A 25,509-nucleotide genomic window follows, 5' to 3' on the forward strand; every position below is an offset into this window, starting at 1 on the left:
CTCAACTGCCCTTGGATGAAGTGGTCCTTCTCCCTGGGGACTAATGTGTCACACTTGCTCACCCACAGTGCCAAGTTACTGCCATGTTTCCCTTACTGGACGCTGAAATGGCCAACAAAGGGAGACCTGACTGTGAACTCACTCAGCATGGAAGGGCCCGGCAGAGGCGTGGTCCCATGTCCTGCCAGCCTCGCCTCCAGTGCCGAAGCTGGACACCCAACATCCAGTCCAACAAATGCACTCCAGTTTCCTGGGCTGAGCACTCGCTGAATGCCTTTCATAGATTTCACTGTGGCTTTGGCTGCCACACCTCCCTCAACAAATTCAACATAATAAAATACTAAACTGTAATGGTGAATACATGTCATTATATGCTTGTCCAAACGCATAGACCACATAACACCAAGAGTGAACCCTAACATGAACTACAGACTTCAGGTGACAACGATGTTAGCATAGATTCATCCACTGTAACAGCTGTAGCACCCTGGGGAGGGTGGTGACCATGTGGAGGTTATCATGTGGGGCGAGGGGAATCTCTGTGCCACCCTCTCAATATTACTATGAACCTAAAATTGCTCTAAAGGATAAAGTCAAATTAAATAAAAAGAACAACATTTTAAAAAAATGCTTTTAAAAGAGGGAGAGGATGGGGCTTTCATGTGAGATTCAACAAATGAGACACTTTTATAGGATTCATGCCATGCAGAACACTGGAAATACTTTGGAACTTTTGACTCAGGGCCACAAGGAAGACATGATAATGAGAAGAATCTATTTTTCTTTGTATTAGCCAAGTTTCATTATAATAGCTTGTGTAGGATGAGCTCACTGCATGTGCCAGACGCCAGACTGAGGCCTCCACACCCACCATAGGACCTCACCCTGAAGGCCCACTTTGCAGGGAGTACCGTTATAATGCTGATAAATGAAGGACAGGAGTCCCTCACCAAAGGTTCACAGCCAGAGAGGAGGAGCAGGACTAGGACCCAGCTTCGCATAGGACCCTTCATGCTGGATTACAGGAGACAGCTATTATCAGTCACTGAGAACTGACTTATGGGCTTGTTCTCTATTTTGTTAATGGTTTTAGTGCAGTTTAATTTCATGGGTGTTGTCTTTTTTATTGGGGGGGCCATGCAGCATCTCAGTTCCCTGACCAGGGATTGAACCTGCACCCCCTACATTGAGGGCAAAAAGTCTTAACCCGTGGATAACCAGGAAAAACCTAGAACTGCCTTTGACTACAAAAGACTTTTCTAAAGGTTTTCACCAGGCAGAACCGAAGAAGGACTGTTACATCTGCCAAGAGACGACACATTCTGGAACAAAAATGAAAAACTGACCTTGGTGGGATCAGGTGGCAGCGAGGCCTCCACCATGTAAGGGCTTCCGGGCACAGGATGTCCGTCATAGGTCAAGTCGATGGCATACAGCCCTTCCTCCCGTGGGATGAACTTGGCTGTGCTGCTCTCCCGGCCTGCCATGGGTGCCACCAGACACGGCACGACCTTCCTTGAGGGGCTCAGGATCGTCACGTCCAGCTTCCCCTGGCCTCCTGCTCCCCTGGTGTCCACGGCGAACTCCTGGTCCTTCCCAACTTCGACTCCTGCAAAGAGAAACAAGCCAGAAGGATGAGCTGACCCTGCAGGAAAAACACTGCTGAGAGCAGACATGGTTCCTTGGACACGGAATGTTTTCTCAGCTTCTGCAACAAACGGTTGACTCAGGATGAGAGGCAAGACTGAATAAGGATAATCAGCATTCTAGCCTCAATAATAACCAGTACAAGAACATGAAGTAACCATTGATGATAATGACAGCCATCATGCACTGAATGCATTTTCTATACCAGGCATGCGGATAGCATATCATCTCTCTTAATTTTCATCACAACCCTGCAGTGTATGTATTAGCAACCAAAGAATTTAACAGATAGGGAAACTGAGACTTGGGGGACAGGGGGTGTGAAGTGAGTCATCTGGGGTACCTATCTCACAGACCACAAAGCTGGGACACTGATCTAAATTGACTTGACCCATGATCTGCAGTAAGTTATAACCTGATACTGTTACCGCTTCTCTGCCTACTTTCATTATTAACTTTGCATCAAAACACTCCCAGAAGCCAATGTTTTATTTACTGGTTCTTGGCAGCAAATTCCATTCTACAGCCAAAGAAGGCAGAAGTCACAGAGCTGGCCAACGCAGAGGCACTGAAGCAAGTCCTGAGAAGTGACTCTCTGTACTGTGCTGATACTTGAAAAGTATTTGCAAAGCAGGGCCACAGAATACCCATGTGTTCCATTTGACAATAACAAGGAAGGGACTTTGCATCAAAACAAAAGCACTGGGAGCCCAGGGCCCCTAGCACAACCCATGGAAGTCCTGACTGGGGCAATACAGGGCATGCCAAGATGAATGGTGTCAAGCCACAAACAAAGACGCCTCAGAGATCCGCATCCCAAAGACTCTTTCTAATTGGCTTCGTTCTCATCCTAGTCTGAGTCAAAATCCTCAGTGTCTTGGAGAAAGGAGTACCAAGGGGACACGTGAAGGATTAGACAGTGGCTGCTCCCCAGGGACAAAAGCCAGCATCAAGCTCTTGCTTCAGAGGCCCTGGATCTGGGAGCTAGCCTCACTCACAACTTGTACATTTGGGTCACAGCACCCTGAAAGTGCTCGCCAAGCGTTCCCCCAAAACCCGAGGAAACCCTCATAAGCACAAGAATGCTGTCCTATGGATGTATACACAGCCCCATGTGACCCCGAAACTAGGAAAACACATGCCACTGAAATGCAGCCAGGCTGTGGCTACGCCGACAAAAGGATCGAGGTATGAATGTTCTTCAAGATACACTGTTGGCAAAAAGGGAAGCTGAAGACATACGAGTATCTCAGGGCAACTTTAGTGATAAGTAAATTTTGCTAAACATTTTCTGTTCGCAGTTAAGTATGTACAAATGCATTAGGTGGCCAAAGTATTGGAGTTTCAGCTTTAGCATAAGTCCTTCCAATGAACACCCAGGACTGATCTCCTTTAGGATAGACTGGTTGGATCTCCTTGCAGTCCAAGGGACTCTCAAGAGTCTTCTCCAACACCACACTTCAAGGCATCAATTCTTCGGCACTCAGCTTTCTTCACAGTCCAACTCTCACATCCATACATGACTACTGGAAAAACCATAGCCTTGACTAGATGGACCTTTGTTGGCAAAGTAATGTCTCTGCTTTTCAATATGCTGTCTAGGTTGGTCACAACTTTCCTTCCAAGGAGGAAGCGTCTTTTAATTTCATGGCTGCAGTCACCATCTGCAGTGATTTTGGAGCCCAGAAAAATAAAGTCAGCCACGGGTTCCACTGTTTCCCCATCTATTTGCCATGAAGTGATGGGACCAGATGCCATGATCTTCGTTTTCTGAATGTTGAGCTTGAAGCCAAGTTTTTCACTCTCCTCTTTCACTTTCATCAAGAGGCTGTTTAGTTTCTCTTAACTTTCTGCTGTAAGGGTGGTGTCATCTGCATATCTAAGGTTATTGATATTTCTCCCAGCAATCTTGATTCCAGCTTGTGCTTCATCCAGCCCAGAGTTTCTCATGATGTACTCTGTGATCATGTGTTAAACTAGAGAAGCTAAGCGAGCAGCATATCAGTGCCTCTATTATGCTATTCTCTTTACTTTATTATTGATTCATTCAGTTGTTTCATTACGTGAAATGAGCTTGTACTAATAAGATCCCTAACAAACTAAAGGATCATCTGGATGGGAATAGGGAGATGCATCATAGTTGTGGTTTCTGAGTGCCTGGGCATTGGTTTTTACGCTCGACTGTTGACCCTAAGGTAGATTCAGTGATCAAAAACAGTTGGTACAATAGACATTTAGCGGAAAGCGGCATGCCTCCAATTCTCCTTGTCATAAAAACCTTCCCTGTGAGGCCAGCAGTTACTGAGGGCTGCCTCTGAGTCAGCTCCTGAATTACTGGCTCGTTTAATTCTCACAATAGGCCTGTGAGTCTTCTTCCCCGACCTCCACTGAACAAAGGAGGAAAGGGAGGCTTAGTGAGGTGAAGGGACAGGCAGGGTCACAGAGATACTCCACAGCACGGCCCTAAGTCAATCGCGAGTCTGCCTGACTGCAGAGTCTCATATGGCAAAATTTGCTCCTCTGCGAATTATCTTTGAAGGGACTCTGACTGCTCTTCAATGACCCGTCTCCCCCTCCACTCTTGACACACTTACTGTTTTCCAGTCCATTAATTTTTATCCTGCTCAGATCCAGCGGAGCAGCCACACCCACGGTGAATGGGCTCTTGGGGATAGGGTCACCACCGTATGTAACCAGAACCTGCATGTTGCCCTGGAACAAGAGAGAAAACCAAGGACACACGTGGGTACCAACAGACTCACTCGATGTTTCAACCTGCCTTCCAGGATTTTCATTCTTCCCAGAAACGCAGGGTATATAACCCCAGCAGATTTAGAAGGTGTCTCAGATATATCTAAGTTTTTAGCCCCATGGCAAGAATGACATAGAAATCAGACAAAAAAAAAAAAAAGCAACTCTCAACAAGAGGGACAGCTTCAAGAGCACACCACTGAGGTGTGCTTTTAAGCATTTCCTCAATTCCATCTGAAAATGGTGCTAAGAGGTGGTCACCATTTTTCCAGGCAATAAAACTACAGCTCAGGGAGATGAAGTCACTTGTCCTAAGTGTGAGCCAGGCCTCACACCTGTGGCAGCTGAACCTGAGTCCCAGATGCTCTGCCACACAAGCTCCTCATCGAACACACACCCAGCCCGGCCACGGGCAAGGCAGGGTTGTCTGGGGGCCTCTAACTGAACAAAATCTTTCTTTCCCATGGCCTGGGATTTCAGGCCACTACGCTGCAAAAACGAATTTGCAAGAGTTCGCCTGGAGCTGTTCTAAGACCCCCCGCACAGTATGGAAACTCCCACATCGATGTCAAGGAGAGAAGAGTTGCCAGTGAGAAGGTGGACTGTGCCTATGGGTTCAGCAGGCCCCCTGCCAGCAGCACTGTGGCCGAGGAGGCATGGCCAGTCCCGGCCCACTCACGGCTGGCTTCCTCTTGCCACGGTCGGCTGAGTGCCTCCATCCACACCAAGGCCCCATGAAAACCCACAGCTGTCTCAGCGGATTAAGGTTGTCCTCACCTCAAACATCTGGGTATCACGTAAGAGGATGTGGGAGGGTAAGGAGCAAGGGGGAATCGCCAGAGGGCTGGCTGGAATTCAGCCCCCGCTGAAAGCTGTCACGGATGGAGTTTTAAAAGGGTGTAGCTTTTGACCTATGGAATATTTTCTTATATTCCTTTTGTAATAAAGAAGCAGGGAAAAGCCAAGATAAAAATGAGGTGCCTCTATGAAGGAGGGAGTATTGACTTTCTAGGATGGATTCTGCACAAAATCACTGGGTTCCCTGCCCCACGAGTGTCACATCTCAAGGCTTCCCTGGTGGTCCAGTGGCTAAGTCTCTGTGCTCCCAATGCAAGGGGCCCTGGGTTTGATCCTTGGTCAAGGAACTAGATTCCCATATGCCTCAACTAAGAGTTCTCAGTTGCAATAAGGATCCTGCATGCCATGACTAGGGATTCCCTGGGGGCTCAGTGGTAAAGAATCCACCTGCCAATGCAGGAGACGTGAGTCCCATCCCTGGGTTGGTAAGATCCCCTGGAGAAAGAAATGGCAACTCACTCCAATGTTCTTGCTTGGGACATCCCATGGACAGAGAACCCTCACGGGCTACAGTCTACAGCGTCACAGAGTCAAACACGACTTTGTGACTAAACAACGAAGACCCAGCACAACCAAAAATGAATAAATAAATAAAATATATACACATATATTACTAATATTATTAGTAATGCCATATTACTAATAGAGCACTGGGTCCAAAAGTCCTTTCTGAGGGGGCAAGTCAAAACCTGAGGCTGCCCTGACATCTGCTACTTAGCCACTTTCCAGCAGCTCAGCCGAAACCCAACAAGGCTTATAGATACAGGATCAAGGGTCTCAGCATGTTTTTAGAAGAACCTATGATCTTGTGATCTTGACCAGTGAGCGTGGCCATGTACCTTCTCCTCAGGAATGTGGAGAACTGAAAACAAAGATGCTATCGAGCTGGTGTCGCCAGTGCTGAGGCTTCCATCAGCCCTGATAAGCATCAGCAGGAAAACAATGACCTACATAGCACTGAGGTCCTAATGAGAAAATGGCATTCACCTATGAGAGCTTCCCTTTTACCATTACTAATAACCAACCCTCTTGAGGACAGAAAGAAACCATAGAGACAGGGCAGTGGTAGTTCCAAAGTCCTTTCTGGGGATGCAAGTCAAAACCTGTCCTGATGTTGGCAACTTAATTTCTAGCAGCTCTGCCGAAACACAAAAAGGTATATAGACACAGGATCTGAAAGAAGCAGACATGGAGATGAAAGGCCACACAAGAACCTGCCCTAGAGAACCTCGCACCGCCAGGGAGGTTTTCATAGAAAAGATTCCATCTCCAAGGATGTGTAGCCCCCACTGCACGGGGACACCCACACCATTCCCTCATCCTCACTGCACCCCTCATTCTGCCCCACTGCACTCCAGCGAGGTCCTCACTGACAAGGCCCGGGGTAGGAGTGATGCTTCTTAAACAGTGCTTTGGCAGAAAACATTGCCCTTCCTCTCTTACAAATGGCATTTCTCATATAGGGGGGGCTCTGCTTCAGGAATGAAGGGGGAGTTCCCTGGTGGTCCAGTGGCTAAGAGTTCATGCTTCCACTGCAGTGGGTGTGGGTTCACCCCCTGGTTGGGGAACAAAGATACTGCATGTCACACAGTGTGGTCAAAAAATAATAATCATTGTCAAAAATTGTTTTAAAAAATGAAGGATTCTCAGAGGTTTGGAGTGACTGTTTGAAACACTATGCAGAAGTAGCATAATCTAGTTTTTTCTACAGGAGTACATGCTCCACAGACCCTAGAGGTGTAGGCATGAATCAAAACAACATTTTTAACAAGTAGGCATAAATTCATATGGAGAGGTAGATTTGTAGGCCCTTCTTGTCTAGAACAAACAGCAAAGCATGTGGCATGACAAAATCCTGTCTGTATTCCTCTATTTTGTAAAAGGGAATAATTTAGAGCTTGAAGGACTGCTTCAGGATTGAGGGACTAAAAGCTCTTTGAGAAAGACCCCACTGTACCCCCTTGTAAAAAAAGGGTGAGGTAAGGCAAAAAGACCAGCAAGGATAAACAGAGGTGTGGCGATTCTTTCCCCCTGAGTAACTAACAAAAGACTCAAAGGCAGCTGGTAAGGAGGGGACAATGTCTATGAGAGAGAGGCAGACACTAGGTCCAATTTCAAGAGCTCAGCATTTCTCTGCTAAAACCCAGAATGGAGGCGGGAAATTGGGGTGAGGAGGGACGGCAAGCTTCCTGCCGGTCCTTGGGGAAGCCTCCTGGCCCTCCTGGTAGAACCAGCCAGGCTTCGTGTCAGCGTTCCTAGAGAGGTTCATAAGGAAAGGGTGAATCTCTTCTCTCACATAGGAGCACGGATCTGAGCTGAGATTATCCCCTGGTGTCCAAAGTGACCCAGCCCAGCCAGGCAGGGCCCTACCTGCTGGGTGGGTGTGTATTTAACGGTGTGAGAGTAGTCATAGTTATCGATGATATCCAGATCCTTCACGGCGTCGCCAGGGCCAGGGCTGCTGAACTGCACGTTGAGCGGGGCCTTTCCAGCCCCCTTGGTGTACACAGTGAAGTGGGTGGGTTTCCCGTTTTCCACACCTGGGAGGAGACAGTGAAGTGAGGAGACAGGCTCAGCTGGAGGAGTTTCACTTTTAGAACTAGTCTGACAGGTTCATCAACAGCAGCTTCCAGAAGGCAGGAGGTGGAGACAGGGGCTGGCACTCAGCCACGCCAGCAGCTCAGCTGAGCACAGCCTCTGCTGAACTGAAGCCCAGACAGAGCGCCTGCTCTAGGGGAGGCAGGTCACTTCCAGCCCTGGGCCCACTGCTTCCAGGGTGAGCTCGCGCACACGCCCTCTTACCTGCTTTGCTGAGCCCTGGACCTTCTGCCTTCACTTTGCTGGCATCGTGGGAAGGGTCGACCTTGACTCTGAAAGGGCTGGTGGGGATTTCCTGTAGCAGAGATACAGTCTCAGGAGGAAAGTCCCTGAAGCCATTGCCTGAGCTTAAACTTCTGCCCAAAGCAAAGACAGAGACCTCAGCACTTCCAGTCTAGCGGGTGGTGAGTAACTTCTAAGTAATGATCGGTCAAGTCGTTACATGCTAGCATCAGGTAAGGGCCATCAGTGGTCACTCATGAATCCCTGGATCCCTGACCTCACAGTTAAAGGTCCTGAGTGTCCATAAACCACCCTGAAAACTCTGAGCCTTTAATACCAAATGCTGAGTACTTTTAGGATGCAGAAACACTAACAAGAATAAAACCTCAAACAATAATACATGGGATCAGAGGAAGGAAATGTCCTTCAAGGACAGCAGAGAGCTAGGGTTAGAGGAATGCAAGGAACTGATTAGCAAGGCACTGACTGTAATGCTTCCAAAAGAATCCTGCAGGGACTTCCCTGTGGTCCAGTGATTAAGATTCTATGCTTCCACTGCAGGGGGCAATGGCTTTGCTCCCTGGTCGGGCAACTATGATGCCAAATGTCAAGTTTCCTGGCAAAATATTTTTGAAAATATAATAAACCTGATGTTAGAAAAAAAAAACACCTTATACTATAAAGGCAGGACAGGTCAAATGGATGAAGACAACTCAAGACCAATATTTGAGGCACGGAGCTTTCTCCTGAGGTCCCTATGTTTATGTAAGATGCATCTGAATCATCAAGATTCCATGGTTCCTAAAACGGGTACTGCTCCTCCTGGTCTTCATTATCACATGTAAATATGAACCCTACTTGAAACTTCTAAACACTTCCTATTAAGGCTGAGGCCAAGGTCATTGTTTCAAAGACAATGAAGTAGAACACAATCTAGAAATTCATTACATTTCATTCAAAAACCTGATGATAGTTTATAAAAATCTAACTTCTTTCCAGAGCCTGGCTTTCAACCACTGACTGACTATGCATCCCTACTTTCATTAGAAAGTGGTAACATTTTAGTTTTGGGTGTTGTTATTCCTTCTTGGTTTTAAGCAACCAGAGAGAAAAACTATTGGGCACAGTTCTCAAGATACTTTCTCTGTTGCTAAAAAAAAAAAAAAGGAAATATACACACACAGGTGGCCAGAAAGAACCCATGCCCACACACCTGAGAGGCAAAGAGAACTTTGATGGTGTATCGCCCGGCAGCAGGAGGCACATATTTGACAGTAAACGTATCATTGGCGTTGTGAATAATGTCAAAATCCACGTCTTCCTCCTCGTCACTTAACACCCGGGCATCACATTTAATGCCAACGCTGACATCACCTGGAACAGACCAGCCTATTAGCACTGATTTACAAGAAACAGCACGTCCCATGTAATCACTTCCAGCTCAAGCTCACACCCCAGAAAAGCAGCTGGGAACTTTCCAGTAAGTGACCTGAGAAAGGGATGGTATTCAAATCAGGGTTTTGGAGCAGGAACGGAGGATTAGCAAAGATCTCACCACTGAACTGACTCAGACACTCATTAGATGAACAATCATCTATTCAGGTGGACTGTTTCTCAGTTCAAAGTTCATTGCCCTTGAAACGTTACAAAGAGAACTTCTTTCCCAAGAAGCAACAAGGAGCGCACTGGGTAGAAACCCCTTTCACCTTCGCCAGCCTCAGTACAGTCCACGGTGAAGTGAGTAGGCTCGTGTGCCTTCAGTCCACTTCTCTCCACTCCTGGCCCAAACACTTTGACCTTCTGGGGATGGCTACCCTGTCCGATGCTGACCTAGAGAGGACAGGGACAAAAGCTGTAATCAAGTTCTGCTCCATGTGGACCCAGTAAAGACACCATCAGTTGTTAGAACGTTATACGTGGGGGCAATCTACAGCACCCGGCCCTTTTGGCCACGCCATCTTCCAAGGCACACCAAGCATGGTGTTTCCATGTATCTGCATTGACCATCAAGCATGGAGCCCAGACCTGCCTCAGGACCAGGCTTCCACTTCATAACCTACCCGGTAAGGGCTGTGCGGGATGTTGACACCTCCCCAGACCACGGCAATGGTGTGCTTGATGGCCTTAACTGGGGTGTATGAGCAGGCGTAGGTGCCATCCATCCGGCTCTTCATCTGGATGTCAATAGGCTGGCCGTCCCCGTCCTGCAGAAGAGCAGGGGCCAAGTACAGAGCTGGCTCTCACACTGTCTCCATCAAACAGGGTCATGGGTCTTCCCAAATCACCACTCACTCATCCAACCAAATTTCACGGAGCGCCTACGATGGGCCATGTTCTCAAAACAGTGAACACAAGTGATAAAACACTATGTGCATTTATTATCTTTAATTGCTAACAACAAACGGTCTCCCAAAGGAAAGCCGTGGTCACTCAGTGCTTCTTAACTGTGATTCCTGCCTTCAAATCCTGGGGCCAAAATTCAATTAAATGAGAGAAACATATTTGCTACACTCTTGTTTACAAACCCTCCCATCACAGCCACACTAAAGGACATTTATGGGGAGATCTGAAACAGACAAGCCTGATTTCCACAGAACACAAAGCATAAAGATGAGAAAAGCACCCTGCTTTACATATTAGAATCCCCTTTAGTCCTCACATAAACCCTTTGAGATAAATAATCATTTTTGCAACGTGTGAATGAGGAAACTGAAGATCCAAGGGACTGGTCACTCGCTGTTATATGTATCCCGTTACCTGACAATTACCTGCACAGGTGGCAGGTCGAAACTTACCTGAGCAAATATCTTTAAGGGAGCTTTTCCGGCATCCTTAGGATCCACGGTGAACTCAGCCAGGTTGTTGACAATGCATCCGGATTTCTCCAAACCTGGCCCGTATGCTTGCACCTGGGGCAAAGGGTTAATAGTGACTCCCTGTCTTTGTAATGCGCTAACTACACTATCAGAAGACGGGCGCCCAGGGAAGGGGGAGAGAGGAAATGACGTCTGGCTTCACGGGACAGTGTCCTCTACACATGAACTTTCAAGTTGTGAACTTTCAAAGATGGGAATATGCGTGCCAGCCCCTGTATGTCATCTGTTGTAAGGTACTACTGCACCTTTCAAGGTGCTATACTGTATGATTAAAACTGTCTATTTTTTGTGTTTGTTTTTTATGTACATATTTGTATGAAAAGTATTATAAATCTATTACAGTACATACATACATGAATGCTCAGTCGTGTCCAACTCTTTGCAACCCCATGGACTGTGGCCCACCAGGCTCCTCTGTCCATGGGATTCTCCAGGCAAGAATAATGGAGTGGGTTGCCATGCCCTCCTCCAGGGGATCCTCCTGACACAGGAATCGAACCTGCTTCTCTTGCGTCTCTTGCATTGGAAGGCAGATTCTTTACCACTGCGCCACCCGGGTAGCCCTACTACAGTACAGTACCATAGAGCTGATTGTGTTAGTGAGGCACCCAGGATAACATCCTTCGACTTAGGAAAGTGCTCTAAGAACAGAACTCATTCGTATATAAGAGACTTACTGTACCTACATAACAGGATGGTTATGGTAGTTAAAATGCTACGTAACCTGGAACTTGGAGTAGGAAGTGGCAACCCACTCCAGTATTCTTGCCTAGAGAATTCCATTGACAGAGGAGCCTGGTGGGCTACAGTCCACGGGGGCGCAAAGAGTCAGACACGACTGAGCGACTGAACACACACACACACACACGCAACCTAGAACTTAAAAACATGCAGGAGAAAAACTGTAAAACCTGGCCCCACACCAGCCCATGCTCCCTGTATTAATGTGTGCAGTAACCAGTGCACAGACCTCCAGCTGTGCTCAGTTTCAACGCTCCTGCTTGGAGGGGGTTCAGAGCCTTTCCCACTGACAACATCCCAACAGCCTGCAGCCCCCAGAGAGCAAAGAACCAGCAGCTGGACAAAGAGGAGCAGCTACCAGGCTGGACTGATGTCAGCCTACGGTCAGCTGTCCATGTGGGCCAAAAACAGCACACGTGGGGGGTGGGGGTGCCGCTGAAAGCCCAGCTGGCTCAGACTTCATGCTTATCAGCCTGCGAAACGATTCAGAGAAGCTCCTGAAGACACTGCAAACACGGCTCCAACTGAAGAGAAAGGGAGCTGGGGGTAAAAATTAACAAGTCTTTATCTAAGGAGCACCTTGAGATAACACCTATAGAAAGTGGTAAAACTGAAATGGGATGCTTGGGGTACAAGAAAAATAGTAGCTTATGGAGCCCCCTCTGTGGGCCAGGCACTATGCTAATAAGAGCTGGTTTTGTTCATGTTACCTCCTTGAATCATGCCAGAAACTGTAGGAAGTAGCCACTGGAATCGTTCCCATTTTATAGAGGACGATACAGAAGCCAGAGAGGTAAGTTACTTGCCACATGTTAGAGGTACTTGTTTTTCAGTCACTAAATCATGTCCAACTCTTTGCGACCCCATGGACTGTAGCCCATCAGGTTCCTCTGTCCATGAGATTTCCCAGGCAAGAATACTGGAGTGGATTACTATTTCCTTCTCCTAGGGATCTGCCCAATCCAGGGATCGAACCCACATTTCCTGCACGGCAGGTAGATTCTTTACCACTGAACCACCTGGGAAGGCCGCCAAGAGGTACTACCAGGCTTCTAATTCAGGTCTTTTCCGAAACTTCCTAAGCTTTAAAAGGCTCTTCTCTGTGATTTCTTCACATGCTACACAAGGAAACTCTGTGGGCACAGGAAAGGATGCCAGGAGCCAGAGGAGAGGGGATACAAACACGACACACTGACTCACCAGGTCCGGGTTGTAGTCTCCCGAGGCCGGGTGGATGTAGGCCATGAAGGGACTGTCCTTGATGTCCTCATCGTCGCACATGATGTGAACGGCATATTCGCCCGGCTCCTTGGGCCAGTACTTGACATCACACGACCCGTCATTCTGGTCGTCATACTCAATCTTCGCCTGGGAGGGGCCTTCAATGGCAAACCCTGGGGACGGGGTGGGAAGACCCTCTGGTTACAAGGTATCTAGTCTGGGTTATTACCAACCCATTCCTTCTGCCTCCCTGAAAACCAAGTGCTAGCCAGAAGATTGATATCTGCTAGGGTCCCTTTCCCACAAAATCAAGCTTACTAAGTCTTCAAAAGAGATGGAAGGTTGGATTTAACATATTTTTTTTAAACATCATTGAACGGAAAGGTCAACCAGCAGATCTTTCTGTTGGCAATATGGTAACACGAGCCAAAAACCTTAAAACAATACCCACCCATTGCCCCCACCAAATCCACTTCTGGGTTTTTATCTGAAGGAAATAACCAAGGATGTGTGTAAACAGTCAGATACAAGGATATATATTCAGCATTGTTTTTATAGCAAAACTCTTCAGCTATTTTGCTGAAGGGCCTAACAGTAGTTATATCCACGCCTTGGATTTCCATAGATGCCATGGGAAATTGAGACAAATCCTATATTCACCTGAGGCAGAAAGACATAAAGATACTTCTGCAGCAGATCAACATTTGTATGCCTATGTACAGGAATAAAGTCTAGAAGGATATACTGAAAGGTCTAATACTGCTTCTAGTCTATAAGGATATACTAAGATGTTTATCATTTCTCTAAACAGAAAAATTAAATCTGATTTCCTAATTTTTCCTCTTTGCTTATTTCTATTTGTTAACCTAGGCATCATTAAACTGTTGAACCAGATCTGACCCAATGCATGTTTTTGTAAATAAGGAACACAACCACACCCCTTCACTTACGCATTATCTATGGTCGCTATCAGGCTACAATGACAGTCACATAGTTGTGACAGAGAGAATACGACCTTCAATACGGAAATATTTGCTATCTGTTCCTTAACAGGGAGAGGTGCCGACCCTTGTTCTAAAATGATCAAATCTACATCAGATGCTTACTTAAAATACATTCAACTATGCTTCAAAGAGTATTCACTTTCCAAATTTCTAATGTCAGCAAACTTCATTCATTCATCTAAACTAAGGATTAGTCAATAATATATCCTCCATGTGTCAACTATTTTCCAGGTACTGTTTTAGGCACAACATCCACAGGCAGCCTTTGCCCTCATGGTCTAGCGAATGAATGAATGCTGGTGCCAGAGGCAGAGGACAAGCAGAACATGGGAACTGCAATTCATCAGGAGTGTCCAGAGATGGTCTTGGGTGGTCAGGAGGCTAGGAGGCTCAGGGTAGTGAGGCTCAGAGGAGGCCTCAATACACAGCCTAACACGTGACTCAGTCCCCCTGCAATCTCAGCCACCAGAAGCCACTTCCACTTACCCAGAGACCCCACTTCAGAACCAATGGACTCCACAACGAAGTCTGCTGACCGCCCAACAATCCCGCCGTGGAGGCCAGGTCCCCATGCACGGACTTTCTGCATGCCTGCTTCAGGGCCAACTTGAACTTCAAAAGGGCTAGAAGGAAAGGAACAGAGGAAGCATTAAAGAGAAGCAAAGAAAGGGCTACATACAACCACAAGCTCTTTATACACGCTCTTTCCACTGGCCTTATCCTTTTATCTGCAGCCCCAAGCTCCAGCCAAGCCCTTCCTCCATACAGGTTCCCCCACAACCATTGTTATGTCAACAATATCATGTAATAGGACTGTTTCAAACCACACTGCCTGGCACTATCCTGGTCATTTGCCTTGTATTCACACCAGACTGTGAGCCCTGGAAGGCCAAGCGAGTGCCTACATTCCATCTGCTGCCAGTGCTAAAACAAAAAACTGGGTTGAATATGCTTTATCTCAAACATGAATAAACGTGCTTTAACTTCGGCACAGGAGATTTAAAAAACATTGCTTAGATTCTCAGAAGCTTAAAATATACACAGACATCTCTTGAAGTAAATGGAATTTATTCAGAGCCTAAAGCTGCCCCCAGGAAAGCTGGAAAGCATGTGAATACAGGGAAGGCAAGTGAAGCCCACAAGGCAGAGCTATAGACTGTGCCCCTCGCATCCTGACCGCACTCACAGCGAGGATTCTAATGTCAACCATAGCAGATCCTGCCATTTTACCCATGGCATTCATGAACAGAGAGGCACACATCGAAAGAAAGAGAATCTGTTTAAATTAGGGGTATAGACACACAGCCCATTTGCTCTGTATCACTGTTCCTCCTGGCTTGTCTGCCTCCCCACAGCTTTAAACCGCCAGCTTTTGATTTGAAACGAGGCAGCTGAAACCACAGCGACTTTCTGCTGCATTTGAGAACAGGCCAAATGACTGTGTACTGTTCTGAAAAAAGAGAAAAAAAAAAAAAAAGCTTTTGACAGAGCAGCTCCCCTTCCCTCCTGCGGCCTGGGAAATGAGCACTACAAGCCTGTCCTGGGCCGAGCATGCCTCGGGAGATGACACAATTCCGGCTAGAGACTCACCTCTTTTGAATGTGGTGTCCCCCCCACGTGATGGAGACGCTGTATTTCCCCTGGGTGCTGGGGTAATACTCAAATGCATAGACTCCATCCTGAAAGCCTTTCTGTTTCACCAGCTCCTCCAGACCCTCTGTGGGAAGGAAGCACACCGTCTTTCCAATAGGCATCCAGACTCAGAACGAGAATCCATAAGACAGGAACAGAAAGACAGCAACAGCCACAAAATAAAACCATGTGGATGGTCTCAGAGTGTGGGATTCCCCCACCCCAAATTGGGAGGTTACTCCAAAGCTGAAAACAGACACATGTCTACTTCAAAGTAAGGGGAAATTGAAGATTTCCCAACTCACTGGCTTTAGAAAGCTTTCTCATGTATGAGGGGCCTATGAGGTCCTAAACCCCTGAGGCAGGTAATATTTTTCAATGATCAAAAAGCCATCCTTTTTAGCTGCCCACAAAAATTGCACAGGGAACTCTACTCAATATTCTATAATAATCTAAATGGGAAAAGAATTTCAAAAAGGATAGATACATATGTATGTATAACTGAATCAGTTTGCTGTATACTTGAAACTAATATAACAACATTGTTAATCAACAATGTCTCCTGCATCAGCAGATTCTTTACCAATGAGCCACTGGGGAAGCCTACATTCCAACATAAAAAAGGCAAAGAAAAGTTTTTAAAAATTGTAGAAGGAGTAAATGCTTATGAGTATTTGGCATTAGGATCCTGGCATATCCTTTTCAACTAAAGCTGGACAATGAAAGCAAGAATGCTCTTGTATGCTATCTCCAAGAAGACAGGTTTCAGAGGCTACCTCACAAACTCCAGACTGAGCCATCAGGCAGGAACTTGTTTTATGTTGAGCCCTGAGGTTTGGCTGGGAAAGCCATTTAGTCAAGTAAGAATCCAAGGTCAGAAAAAAAAAAAGAACGCCTCCTCAGTTCCTGTAGCAACAAGCCAAGAGGGAGGCCAGCCCCAGAGCAGCCTGACTCCAGGTCTGGGCAGTCTAGAACCTTGGCTGCCTTCAGGGCACAGCTGCCCCAAAACTCAGTGCTCTGAGATCAAATATTAACTTTCTGGAGCTCAGAACACTCCTGCCACAGCCTGTTAGGAACATAGGGGAGTGAGAACAGTCCCGGAAGAGGAAGCAAGGATTTACAAAGCCTGGGAGTAAAACTGCCGAGGCTACTGCACTCACAACTGGAAAATGTCGAGCTGTTTCTCTGACCCAGGGCGGGGAACTCATGAAGAGAGTAGATACCTGTTCCCCTGTCTCCTTTCTCAAGAAAGAGCGAGAATGAGTTGCAAGGTGCAATGCACTCTTCCACAGGTGGCATTTATCTACGGAGAAGACTTAATCGTAGGGAATTTATTCTCCTTCTATAAGCACTCATCAAAGTAATTAGGTATCTGCCATAATTTCATTGTCTATAAAATGTAACCTGTAGAGGGGTAAATTACTGGCTTTGGAGATCAGGCTTATTCCAGCTTTGGAGATCAGGCTAATTCCAGCTCAGATGCTTAAAAGCTTTGTGACTGTGGACAAGACCCTTCCTCTCTGAGCCTAGGTTTCCTCAGATTTAAAAAAATGGGCCATTTCATGTTGCTGTTCCAGGTCCAATATTTATTTCTTTTTCCGGAAATCCTAACATAATGTGAGGCTGTCAATCCAACACTGTTCCCACATCCAGGGCAGACATTACTAAACAATCAGTTTCCTTCTACATGAGCAGAGAGAGCCTCCAATCTCTGACACAGCTCTCTGGGATAAATTGATCAGAACTGGCTGTGTGATGAGACCCATATGTCATGGCTGTCAAGCTGAAATCACACTGAGACAGGGAAGCAAAGGAGCACTTACTAGGACCCTTAATGGTGACGCCGAGCTCTCCACTTCCAGCAGCTTTGGTGTCAACCTTGAAGTCTGCAGTTTCTCGGATGCGAATGCCTTTAGGCTGCAGGCCTCGGCCACTGGCCCGGCAGGCGTTTGGATTGCAGGCTGCAAGCACAGTTTCGACATCAATTTAACCTTTTATTCTTTAGTCTGAGTTGAGTAAGCCAAGGTAACTTTGAGCCACCCGCCAAGAAAACGTTTGCTTTGCAGAGTGTGCAGCAGCTGCCCGAGACCAGGGGTCTCGTTCAGGGAGCACACCAGGCTAGCAAATAAAGACACAATATAACTTTGTCCAGGGACTGGGGAAAAGTTACTTTGGCAAAGAAAGCAGGAGCGCACAGCATGAATTCGCTGGACTCCTGGTATTTGCTGAATCCTGGCATTTATCCTCTCCGTGGTAAAAGAGAGTTAAGACCTGGGGTTGGACATTGCTCAAACTTCACTGCCATACTCAAGGGTCCAGTAATTGGGAAGACTGGGCTTTTTCAGGTCTACTTGGAAAATGTAGCACTTGAAAACATCTGACCTGGTTCCAAACTTTGGATCAGTCGTTTCTAAAAGTCTAAATGTTGTTCTCTTCCACAGGAAGAGCCAGAGGATGGTGCAAAAAGAGACCAGATCAACCCCACCTCAACCAAGGCAGGCAAACATATCAGTGCTGTTACAAGGTCCTTGGAATGCAGGTGGCTACTCTATAATTAGGAGTAAACTCCACTCTCAATTTGATTTCTGGATCCAGTTAAAAAACCTAAACTTGTAAGTCTAGGGAAAAGGTAGCTTCTAACATTCCTACATAAGAGGTTCACAAAACGATTCCATGGGGTTTGTCGAAGGTTGATAAAAGACATCGATGTGCCTGGGACTTTTTTGGTAACATGAGCGACCTTATTAAATACAGAAATGGGAGATTAATGGGTAAAATGTCAGGTGGTTCCTTTCCAAACCTGACACTGCATATTTGACAGGCTCCCTCTATACACTAGGGTGTCACAGACTCCAGAAGACAAGATTGCTTATTATAAAATCATTTAAGTGGAGGAAGGAAGGGTCAGTACATCAACAGAAAAACTCTATTAAGTAGTAACTAGTACAAGTGATAGATGGATATGCCAGAAATGAAAAAAGTAATCTACAAGTGAAAGGAAGTCAGAAAACATCATTAAAACTAGGAAAGCTGTTCAATATTCTTTCTTGCATTGTGTCAAATGAAGTTCTGTTTCTGAATACGTTTATTTTTTCCCTTGTCAAGGGGAGAGAAGTTGGTCATACCAGAAATAAGTCACAACAGGATGACAGGACTTCCCCTGGAAGGTTTAAATGTATCTTTAAAAAAATAAAAGTCATGGAAATCCTGAGTATGGGCAAGAGTCTCAACATCAGCAGGATAACTGCTCAGTTCATATAAACACTAAATGGAACTAAAAAGTTTGAAGGAAACTACCAGATTTTCCAGCATCTTGAGATGACCTAGAGATGTGTAGATGTAATCAGAGAGTGAGTCTGGGGTCTGGCCAGACAGGTGGGGCTAACACCTGCACTGCAATTTCCCACAGTCATGAAGAGCACAGGCCCGGTGGACACCGGAGGCAGCACAAGGACTGGCAGAGATGCCCACCCAACCAGCCCTTACCCAGTGAGATGCCTCTGGCCCAGTGCTTTCGACTAGGAAGCCAGCAGCTTCAGGCTCCAGGCTGGCCAAGAGGCAGGATTCAGAAGAGGAAGCCAGGTCTGCAGACGCAGTTGCACAGAACAGAACAGGAAAGGCAAGTACTGGTTAGAAAAGGCAGCAGAGTTGGGGGTAAAAAAAGAGAGTAACTAAATCAGAAGGACAGAGTCTAACATTAGAGAAAAATGCATGCTTCTGGCTGCAGCGGGAGTTAAGGAGCTGACAGAGACCACGGTTCTATTCCTACTGACGTCTAGTCCAGCGGCCCCCAACCCTTTTGGGCACCAGGGACTAGTTCTGTGGAAGACAATTTTTCCATGGCCCGGGGTGGAGGCGAGTGGTTTGGAGATGATTCAAGCACAGTAGGATTCATGCTCTTATAAGAAATCTAATGCTGCTGCTGCCCTGACAGATGGGAAAACTCAGGCAGTCATGCAAGCAATGGAGAGCAGTTGTAAACACAGATGAAACTTTGCTCCCTGGCCTGCCGCGTGCCTCCTGCTGTGCAGCTCGGTTCCAGGGGTTGGGGACCACTGGTCTAGTCCATACTCATACCTTACGACACCTAAGCCTCAGTGTCTCAGGCGCCCACTGGGAACAGCAACAGCCCCTGGGTCACCGTGGCTGGTGTCGTGACTAGCTGCTGTCATGCTATCTGCCTGACAGCCAGTAAAGGAGGCCACGGGGGACCTGCCATGTCCCTGCTGTTAACCTCAGCCACAGACACCCTCTCCTCACACAGCTTCCATCCTGCATCTCTCAGTAAGGACCATGAATCCCGGCAGACGTGTTTTGGGGGCGGATGAAACAGGTTAATATAAGTAACGCACTTAGGTCACTGTACAGCGTGTAGGAAGCTATTAGTGTTAGTATCTTGAGGACAAAGTAGACACTAGTATTAATGTCTTGAGGATACTTCCTGCCAAAGGGGCCCTGGCAGCAAAATGACAAGTCTGAGTTCAGTGCTGGGCCCTGTCATGCACAGCCAGCCTGAATGCCAGAACCAGAGGTGGTCAGCTACCCCAGCACTCACCTTCCCCAACCTGAACAACGAAGGGACTCTTGGGGATGGTGTCCCCAGCAAAGGAAACCTTGACCACGTGGGGGCCAGGCTGCATTGGTTTGTACACACATCGATACACTTGGTTTCCTCTGTCTTCCACGAGCAACTCCACGGTGTTCTTCCCCTGGGGATCCTCCACCTCCACACCAATGTCGCCCACGCCAGCACCTAGGAGAAAGAGAGAACAGGCCATGAGTCCAAGTCGCCCTCTAGAAAGTTCCCTGTTAGTGAGAGCAAAAGCAGGTATAAAATGCAAACCACAGGAGACAGAGAGGCATTCAGAAGATGCATACCCAGACCTGTTTCCTAGCAGAAATAAGGAAGGTGGAGAAAGGAAAGTTGCTTATGGGGAGGAGGGTCATAACCAACTTTCATTTTCCCACAATCCCTATTTCCTAAAATTTCTATATTGAAAAGAAAGCTGAAAATTCAAGAATTGTGTTTTATTCATTCCTTTGCTTACCCCTCTTTCCCACAGGACCTTGCATAGAATTTGGTCCAAGAGATGATTGTTAAACCTTAGTCTCTTTGGAGTATTAATTTAGTCAAGTCAGAAATTGATTATTAATAGTCAAAGTTAAGATTGAGTATGAGATTTTAGAGAAGAAAAGCTGGTTTTGAAAAATCTAGAAATATAACCAACACATTTGAAAAAGCAATTTTGTAGTTTTGTTGTTGATTCAAAAGACAAAAAGTCCAGCATCTCAGGTTTCTAAGGATTATCTCCGGCTCTGGAAGAGGAGAGGTGTACCTGCTGTGTAGATGTCAAAATAGGTGGGCTTATTGGCGATGTTGCTGGCAACTTCCAAGCCTGGGCCTTTCGCAGTGACTTTACTGGCATCTCCCTGGGCCTTGTCAACATTCACCTCGAATGGGCTCTTGGAGATGTGCTGTCCTGCAAAGAGGACTGTGACCTACAAATGACAGGCAGGGGAGACATCATCACTTCTTGTTCGGTGAGACCACCTCCTCCTCCATCTTCCTGATCATACACACAAAGGTCCTGGAACCAGGAGCTCTGGGGAAGCAGCCTCAGTGGGACTCCCATCCGACTCTACCAACCACACAGCTGGGCCTGGGACATCAGGCCTTTAGCCAACTAAAACACACCAGACATGCCTAGACTAGCCTCTATAGTGGCATATGCACAAGCACTTCAGTCTCTAGACACCAGATTCTTTAAGGCAGCTGCAAAAGGAACCACTGTCCCTGTGGAATATCACGTAGGATTTCAAATCTAAGAGTCAAAGTATTTTTCACAGGAACAAGACCATTTTCAGATACATGGATTTGAGACATAAGATAGATTTCTATCTAAACTTTGAGTCGAAGTCCTCATCTTTTAAATTCTTATGGTTATCGGATTCGGTGGGCCACTGGCCTCCACTCTAGTCAGCTGGCCTTCTCCGCATCCAGGCTTTGATGCTGACAAAGCCTCCGGAGCACTGTGAAGACCGATACTGAAGGAAGCGCTAAAGACAAAGAGCCCATAGCTCAGCATTTACACGCCAGGCTTGCAGTTCCAGTTGTTAGTCATCTCGGTGGAGTCAGAAAAATCTTACGACACTGCAAAGAATTTAATGGAATTGAACCAATCTGCATGGAGTAGCGATTATCTCAAGTCTGATTCACAGGGATCTGAGATTTTTGACAATGAACATGGATACTTGTATAAACAGAAAGAGAAATCAGAAGAGAATTTAAGGGACTTTCCAGATGGTCCGAAGGTGAAGAGTCCACCTGCCAGTGCTCAACCCTTGGTCGGGGAAGATCCCATGTACCATGGAGCAACTGGGCCCACGCACCACAGCAAGAAAAGCCACCGCAACGAGAAGCCCGCACAACGCAACTGGAGGAAGCCCCCACTTGCCACAACAAGAGAAAGCCTGCAAGAAGCAACGGAAATCCAGTGCAACCATAGATAGATAGATGATAAATAGACGCGAACTTAAGAAAACCACGCTTCTTCTGCATCTATCAAAGCAAGCACAGAGAGCATTCAAGCAAAGGCCATGATGTCTTATCTTACTTTGTGCAGTCCGGTGACCTTGGGCAGATACTCCACAGAGTATGTCTTGTTCTTATCGCTGTCAGGGGTCACGAGTGCCTAGGAGGGAAGATGAGTGACAGTTAGAGAAGGCACCGGTGTGAGTAAAAGTGTGCTGTGCTCGCCAAGGGCCCATGGCAAGGTGCCAGGCCAAGAACCTGCCCTGGCTCTTCTCTGGCCCACCACTCCTGCAGGAAGCTCCAAGAGGAGCAGCCTGAAGTTATAGAAACCATGTCACATTAGCACACAAGTCAGGCCTCCATCGTCTCAGGGCTGTTACCTTTCCAGATGAGAGACACTATGAAGCTAGGAACCTAACCCTTTATTGGCCCAGTAGTTATTAAGAGCTTATGAAACACCAAGCCCACGGACAGGTGCCAAAAATAAATCAGGCACGATTCCTGCCTCAGTGGGAGAAACAGACAGTCACGCCGATAAACGTAGGACTTCAGATGGTGCTCAGCGCTAGGAATAAAATACAGTCTCAAGAAGATAGGCAGACAGAAGAAACAGTATGTGCAGAGGTCCTGAGGGAGGAACCAGAGGATGATCAGCATGGGGAAAGCGTCGGGAATCAGTATTGCTACTGGACTGTACTTTATCAGTAACAATAGTTAAATGCAATATTTTATTGTATTATATAATGTGTGTCCTTGGGTATCAATTTATATGATACTTTAAACACAACCCTTAGGCAAGTGAATTTAACTGCTATAAGACTCAGGATTCCTTTTTTTTTTTTTTTAAGAAAAAAAAAAAAGCTTTTATTTTGAACTTTAATAAGAAAAATAGAGACACAACTAGTTCCTGGCCCTGTTATAAGGGCCAAAGTTTCCATGGGATACTAACAGGAGAGGCAGCCTCCTCCAACATACCTCCTCTTTGTTCCCTTCTGGGTCCTCAACAAACACCATGACATCACCTTGCCCGGCGCTGATTGTGTCCACGGTGAACTTGGCCGGCTGCTTCACCATGTTCCCAGTGGGCTCGATACCTGTTCACAGGTTTACACAAGCACATTACAAACTGGCTCAGGCCCCAACAGTGTCTCCTTCAGGGAAATGAGACAGGAAACCCATTCCTGCTTCTGCCATGTGGGAGATGGTGACAAACCATGATGGGGATAATCAGGTCAAAAACTCACGAATTTGGGGACTTCCTTCATGGTCCAGTGACTAAGACTTCATGCTCCCAATGTAGGAGCCCAGGTTTGTTCCCTAGTCGGGGAACTAGATCCCACATGCTACAACTAAGACTCAATGCATCCAAATAAATTTTGTAAAATAACTCAAATCTTGTCCTTGGTATTTAAGCAATATTCAGTTCTGAAATATTCAGAGAACTTCAGTCAAAAGGCTACATTGTATGACTGTGAAAATGATGTGGGAACTAGAAGTAGGGCTTGCCTTGGGGAAGAAGACAAAGTGTGATTCATTTTTTGTTAAAGACCACTTTTGTTTTGTTTTGTTTTTGGCTGAACCATGCAGCTTGCAGGATCTTAGTTCCCTGAGCAGGGACTGAACCCAGATCATCACAGTGAAAGCTCCAAGTCCTAACCACTGGACCACTAGAGAATTCCCTAAAGATCATTTTTGTATTACTTAAAATGTTTTAAATATTGCACTTATTTTTAATTAAATTTGTAAGTTGAATGATTGAGCAAATTAATTTGAGATAGAGTAGCATACCAGTGTAAGAATTAATAATACCCTTTACCTAGTTTCCCAAATGGATACATCCCACAAAACTCTAGTACAATATCACAAGTCACGGCACAATCCAGATACAGAACATTTCTACCCCACAGGGAACTCTCATAGCGATCTTTCATAGCCATCCCTTTTGTAACCCTTCACAGTACTAATCTGCTCTTCATCTCTAATTTTATCATTTTCAAAATGTCATATAATGGAATCACACATTATATAACCTTTGGGGATTAGCTTTATCCACAAGCATCATTCTCTGCAGTTTCATCCAGGATGCTGCCTGTATCAGAAGCCTGTTCTTTCTACCATTGAGTAATATTCCACGATATGGACGCACCACTGCTTGTTTAACCATTCACCCAGCGAAGGACATCTGGGTTGTTTCCAGTTGTCTATTACTGATAAAGCTGCTATAAACATTCATACGCAGGACTGTGTGCAAATGTTAAGCTTTTATTCCTCTGGCTAAATGTTAAGGAGCGAAATTGCTTGGGTTTCTCTCAGTGTCTTGAAGCTGTAGATTTATGTTCTGTTTTTTTTTTTTTTTTGCCAAATTTAGGAATTTTTCAACCATTCAAGGAATTCACTACAGTGCCAGTCTTCAGACCCAGGATCTCTAGCTGCTTTGCCTTAATTTCTTTCTGAGACTCCTTACATTTACCCTGTAGAAAATTCCCAGGGGTTTTAGTTGCACTTAGTGGGAAGCATTAGAAAAAGTACTTCTACTCCATCTTCCCAGAAGTATTACTTTTTTAAAAGTTTTTATTATTATTATTATGGAGAATCCTCAACCTATACAGACAAAGAGAGATATTAAAATGAATCCCACGTACCTATCACTGAGCTTCAACTACTGTCAACTCACAGCCTATCTTGTTTCACCGCTTCATTCTCACCTCTTTTCTCCTCTTGTATTATTTGGATACAAACCCTAGTCCTCTTAGTTTTCATCCATAAATATTCACTACGTATCTTTAGAAGATATTTTTAGAATGCCCACATCAAAAAATAAAGATAATTCCTTAATAATATCAAATGGAATTCCTTAATAACATCAAATTTTCAGTGTTCAAAGTCTTAGAAGTGTCACAAAAATAAATAAATAAAATATTTTGGATCTTAAAAAAAAGTCTAATGAATTTTTTTTAACAGTTTAAATAAGACCAAATAATGTTCACATGTTACAATTGGTTGCTAAACCTCTCAAACCTCATGTACTCCCTAGATTTCTCTTCATCTCTTCTTTTCTTTCCCATTGGTCTGCTTGAAAACAATGGGTCATTTGTTACTATAGCTGGATGTATATTAGCTTTCCAATAAATAATTTAAGAAAAACTGGTGATTAGATAGTTATATAACATATCCTGTTAGGTAAAAAAATGCAAATTGAAGAAAATATACAGTTTGAACTCATTTCAGCATAGAAAAATGTCTAGAAAGGAATACCTCCAACTCTGAAGGGAAAAAATGGGGCTAGCAGCTAAGAAATAGGACTTTGAATTGTTGCTTTCTAACTTTTTCTTTTGCTTAAAATTTATATAACAATTATGTCATTTAACAGAGATTTGATCATGCACTTAAAATATTTATAAATATTTATAAATACCCACTCCATCTA

The 25,509-nt window shown here is 45.6% G+C and overlaps 1 protein-coding gene across 7 annotated transcripts in view; it reads right to left on the reverse strand.

The window, feature by feature from the left end:
* The window catches only part of FLNB (filamin B), a 139,511-nt gene that overhangs the window by 45,829 nt on the left and 68,173 nt on the right, over positions 1-25,509 (reverse strand). For all 7 annotated transcript variants that reach the window (XM_061397397.1, XM_061397396.1, XM_061397395.1 and 4 more), the window contains exons 5-20: positions 23,058-23,176; positions 22,165-22,242; positions 20,887-21,049; positions 20,106-20,303; positions 17,374-17,511; positions 15,509-15,635; positions 14,405-14,541; positions 12,894-13,087; positions 10,872-10,985; positions 10,137-10,280; positions 9,783-9,906; positions 9,290-9,450; positions 8,059-8,149; positions 7,627-7,796; positions 4,242-4,359; positions 1,347-1,609 (exon numbers count right to left, since the gene is read on the reverse strand). In XM_061397397.1, the coding sequence (XP_061253381.1) occupies positions 1,347-1,609; positions 4,242-4,359; positions 7,627-7,796; positions 8,059-8,149; positions 9,290-9,450; positions 9,783-9,906; positions 10,137-10,280; positions 10,872-10,985; positions 12,894-13,087; positions 14,405-14,541; positions 15,509-15,635; positions 17,374-17,511; positions 20,106-20,303; positions 20,887-21,049; positions 22,165-22,242; positions 23,058-23,176 (2,339 nt within the window). The remainder of the gene's footprint in view (positions 1-1,346; positions 1,610-4,241; positions 4,360-7,626; positions 7,797-8,058; positions 8,150-9,289; positions 9,451-9,782; positions 9,907-10,136; positions 10,281-10,871; positions 10,986-12,893; positions 13,088-14,404; positions 14,542-15,508; positions 15,636-17,373; positions 17,512-20,105; positions 20,304-20,886; positions 21,050-22,164; positions 22,243-23,057; positions 23,177-25,509) is intronic.

Source organism: Bos javanicus, chromosome 22 (assembly GCF_032452875.1).
Source record: "Bos javanicus breed banteng chromosome 22, ARS-OSU_banteng_1.0, whole genome shotgun sequence".
Classification (NCBI taxonomy): domain Eukaryota; kingdom Metazoa; phylum Chordata; class Mammalia; order Artiodactyla; family Bovidae; genus Bos; species Bos javanicus.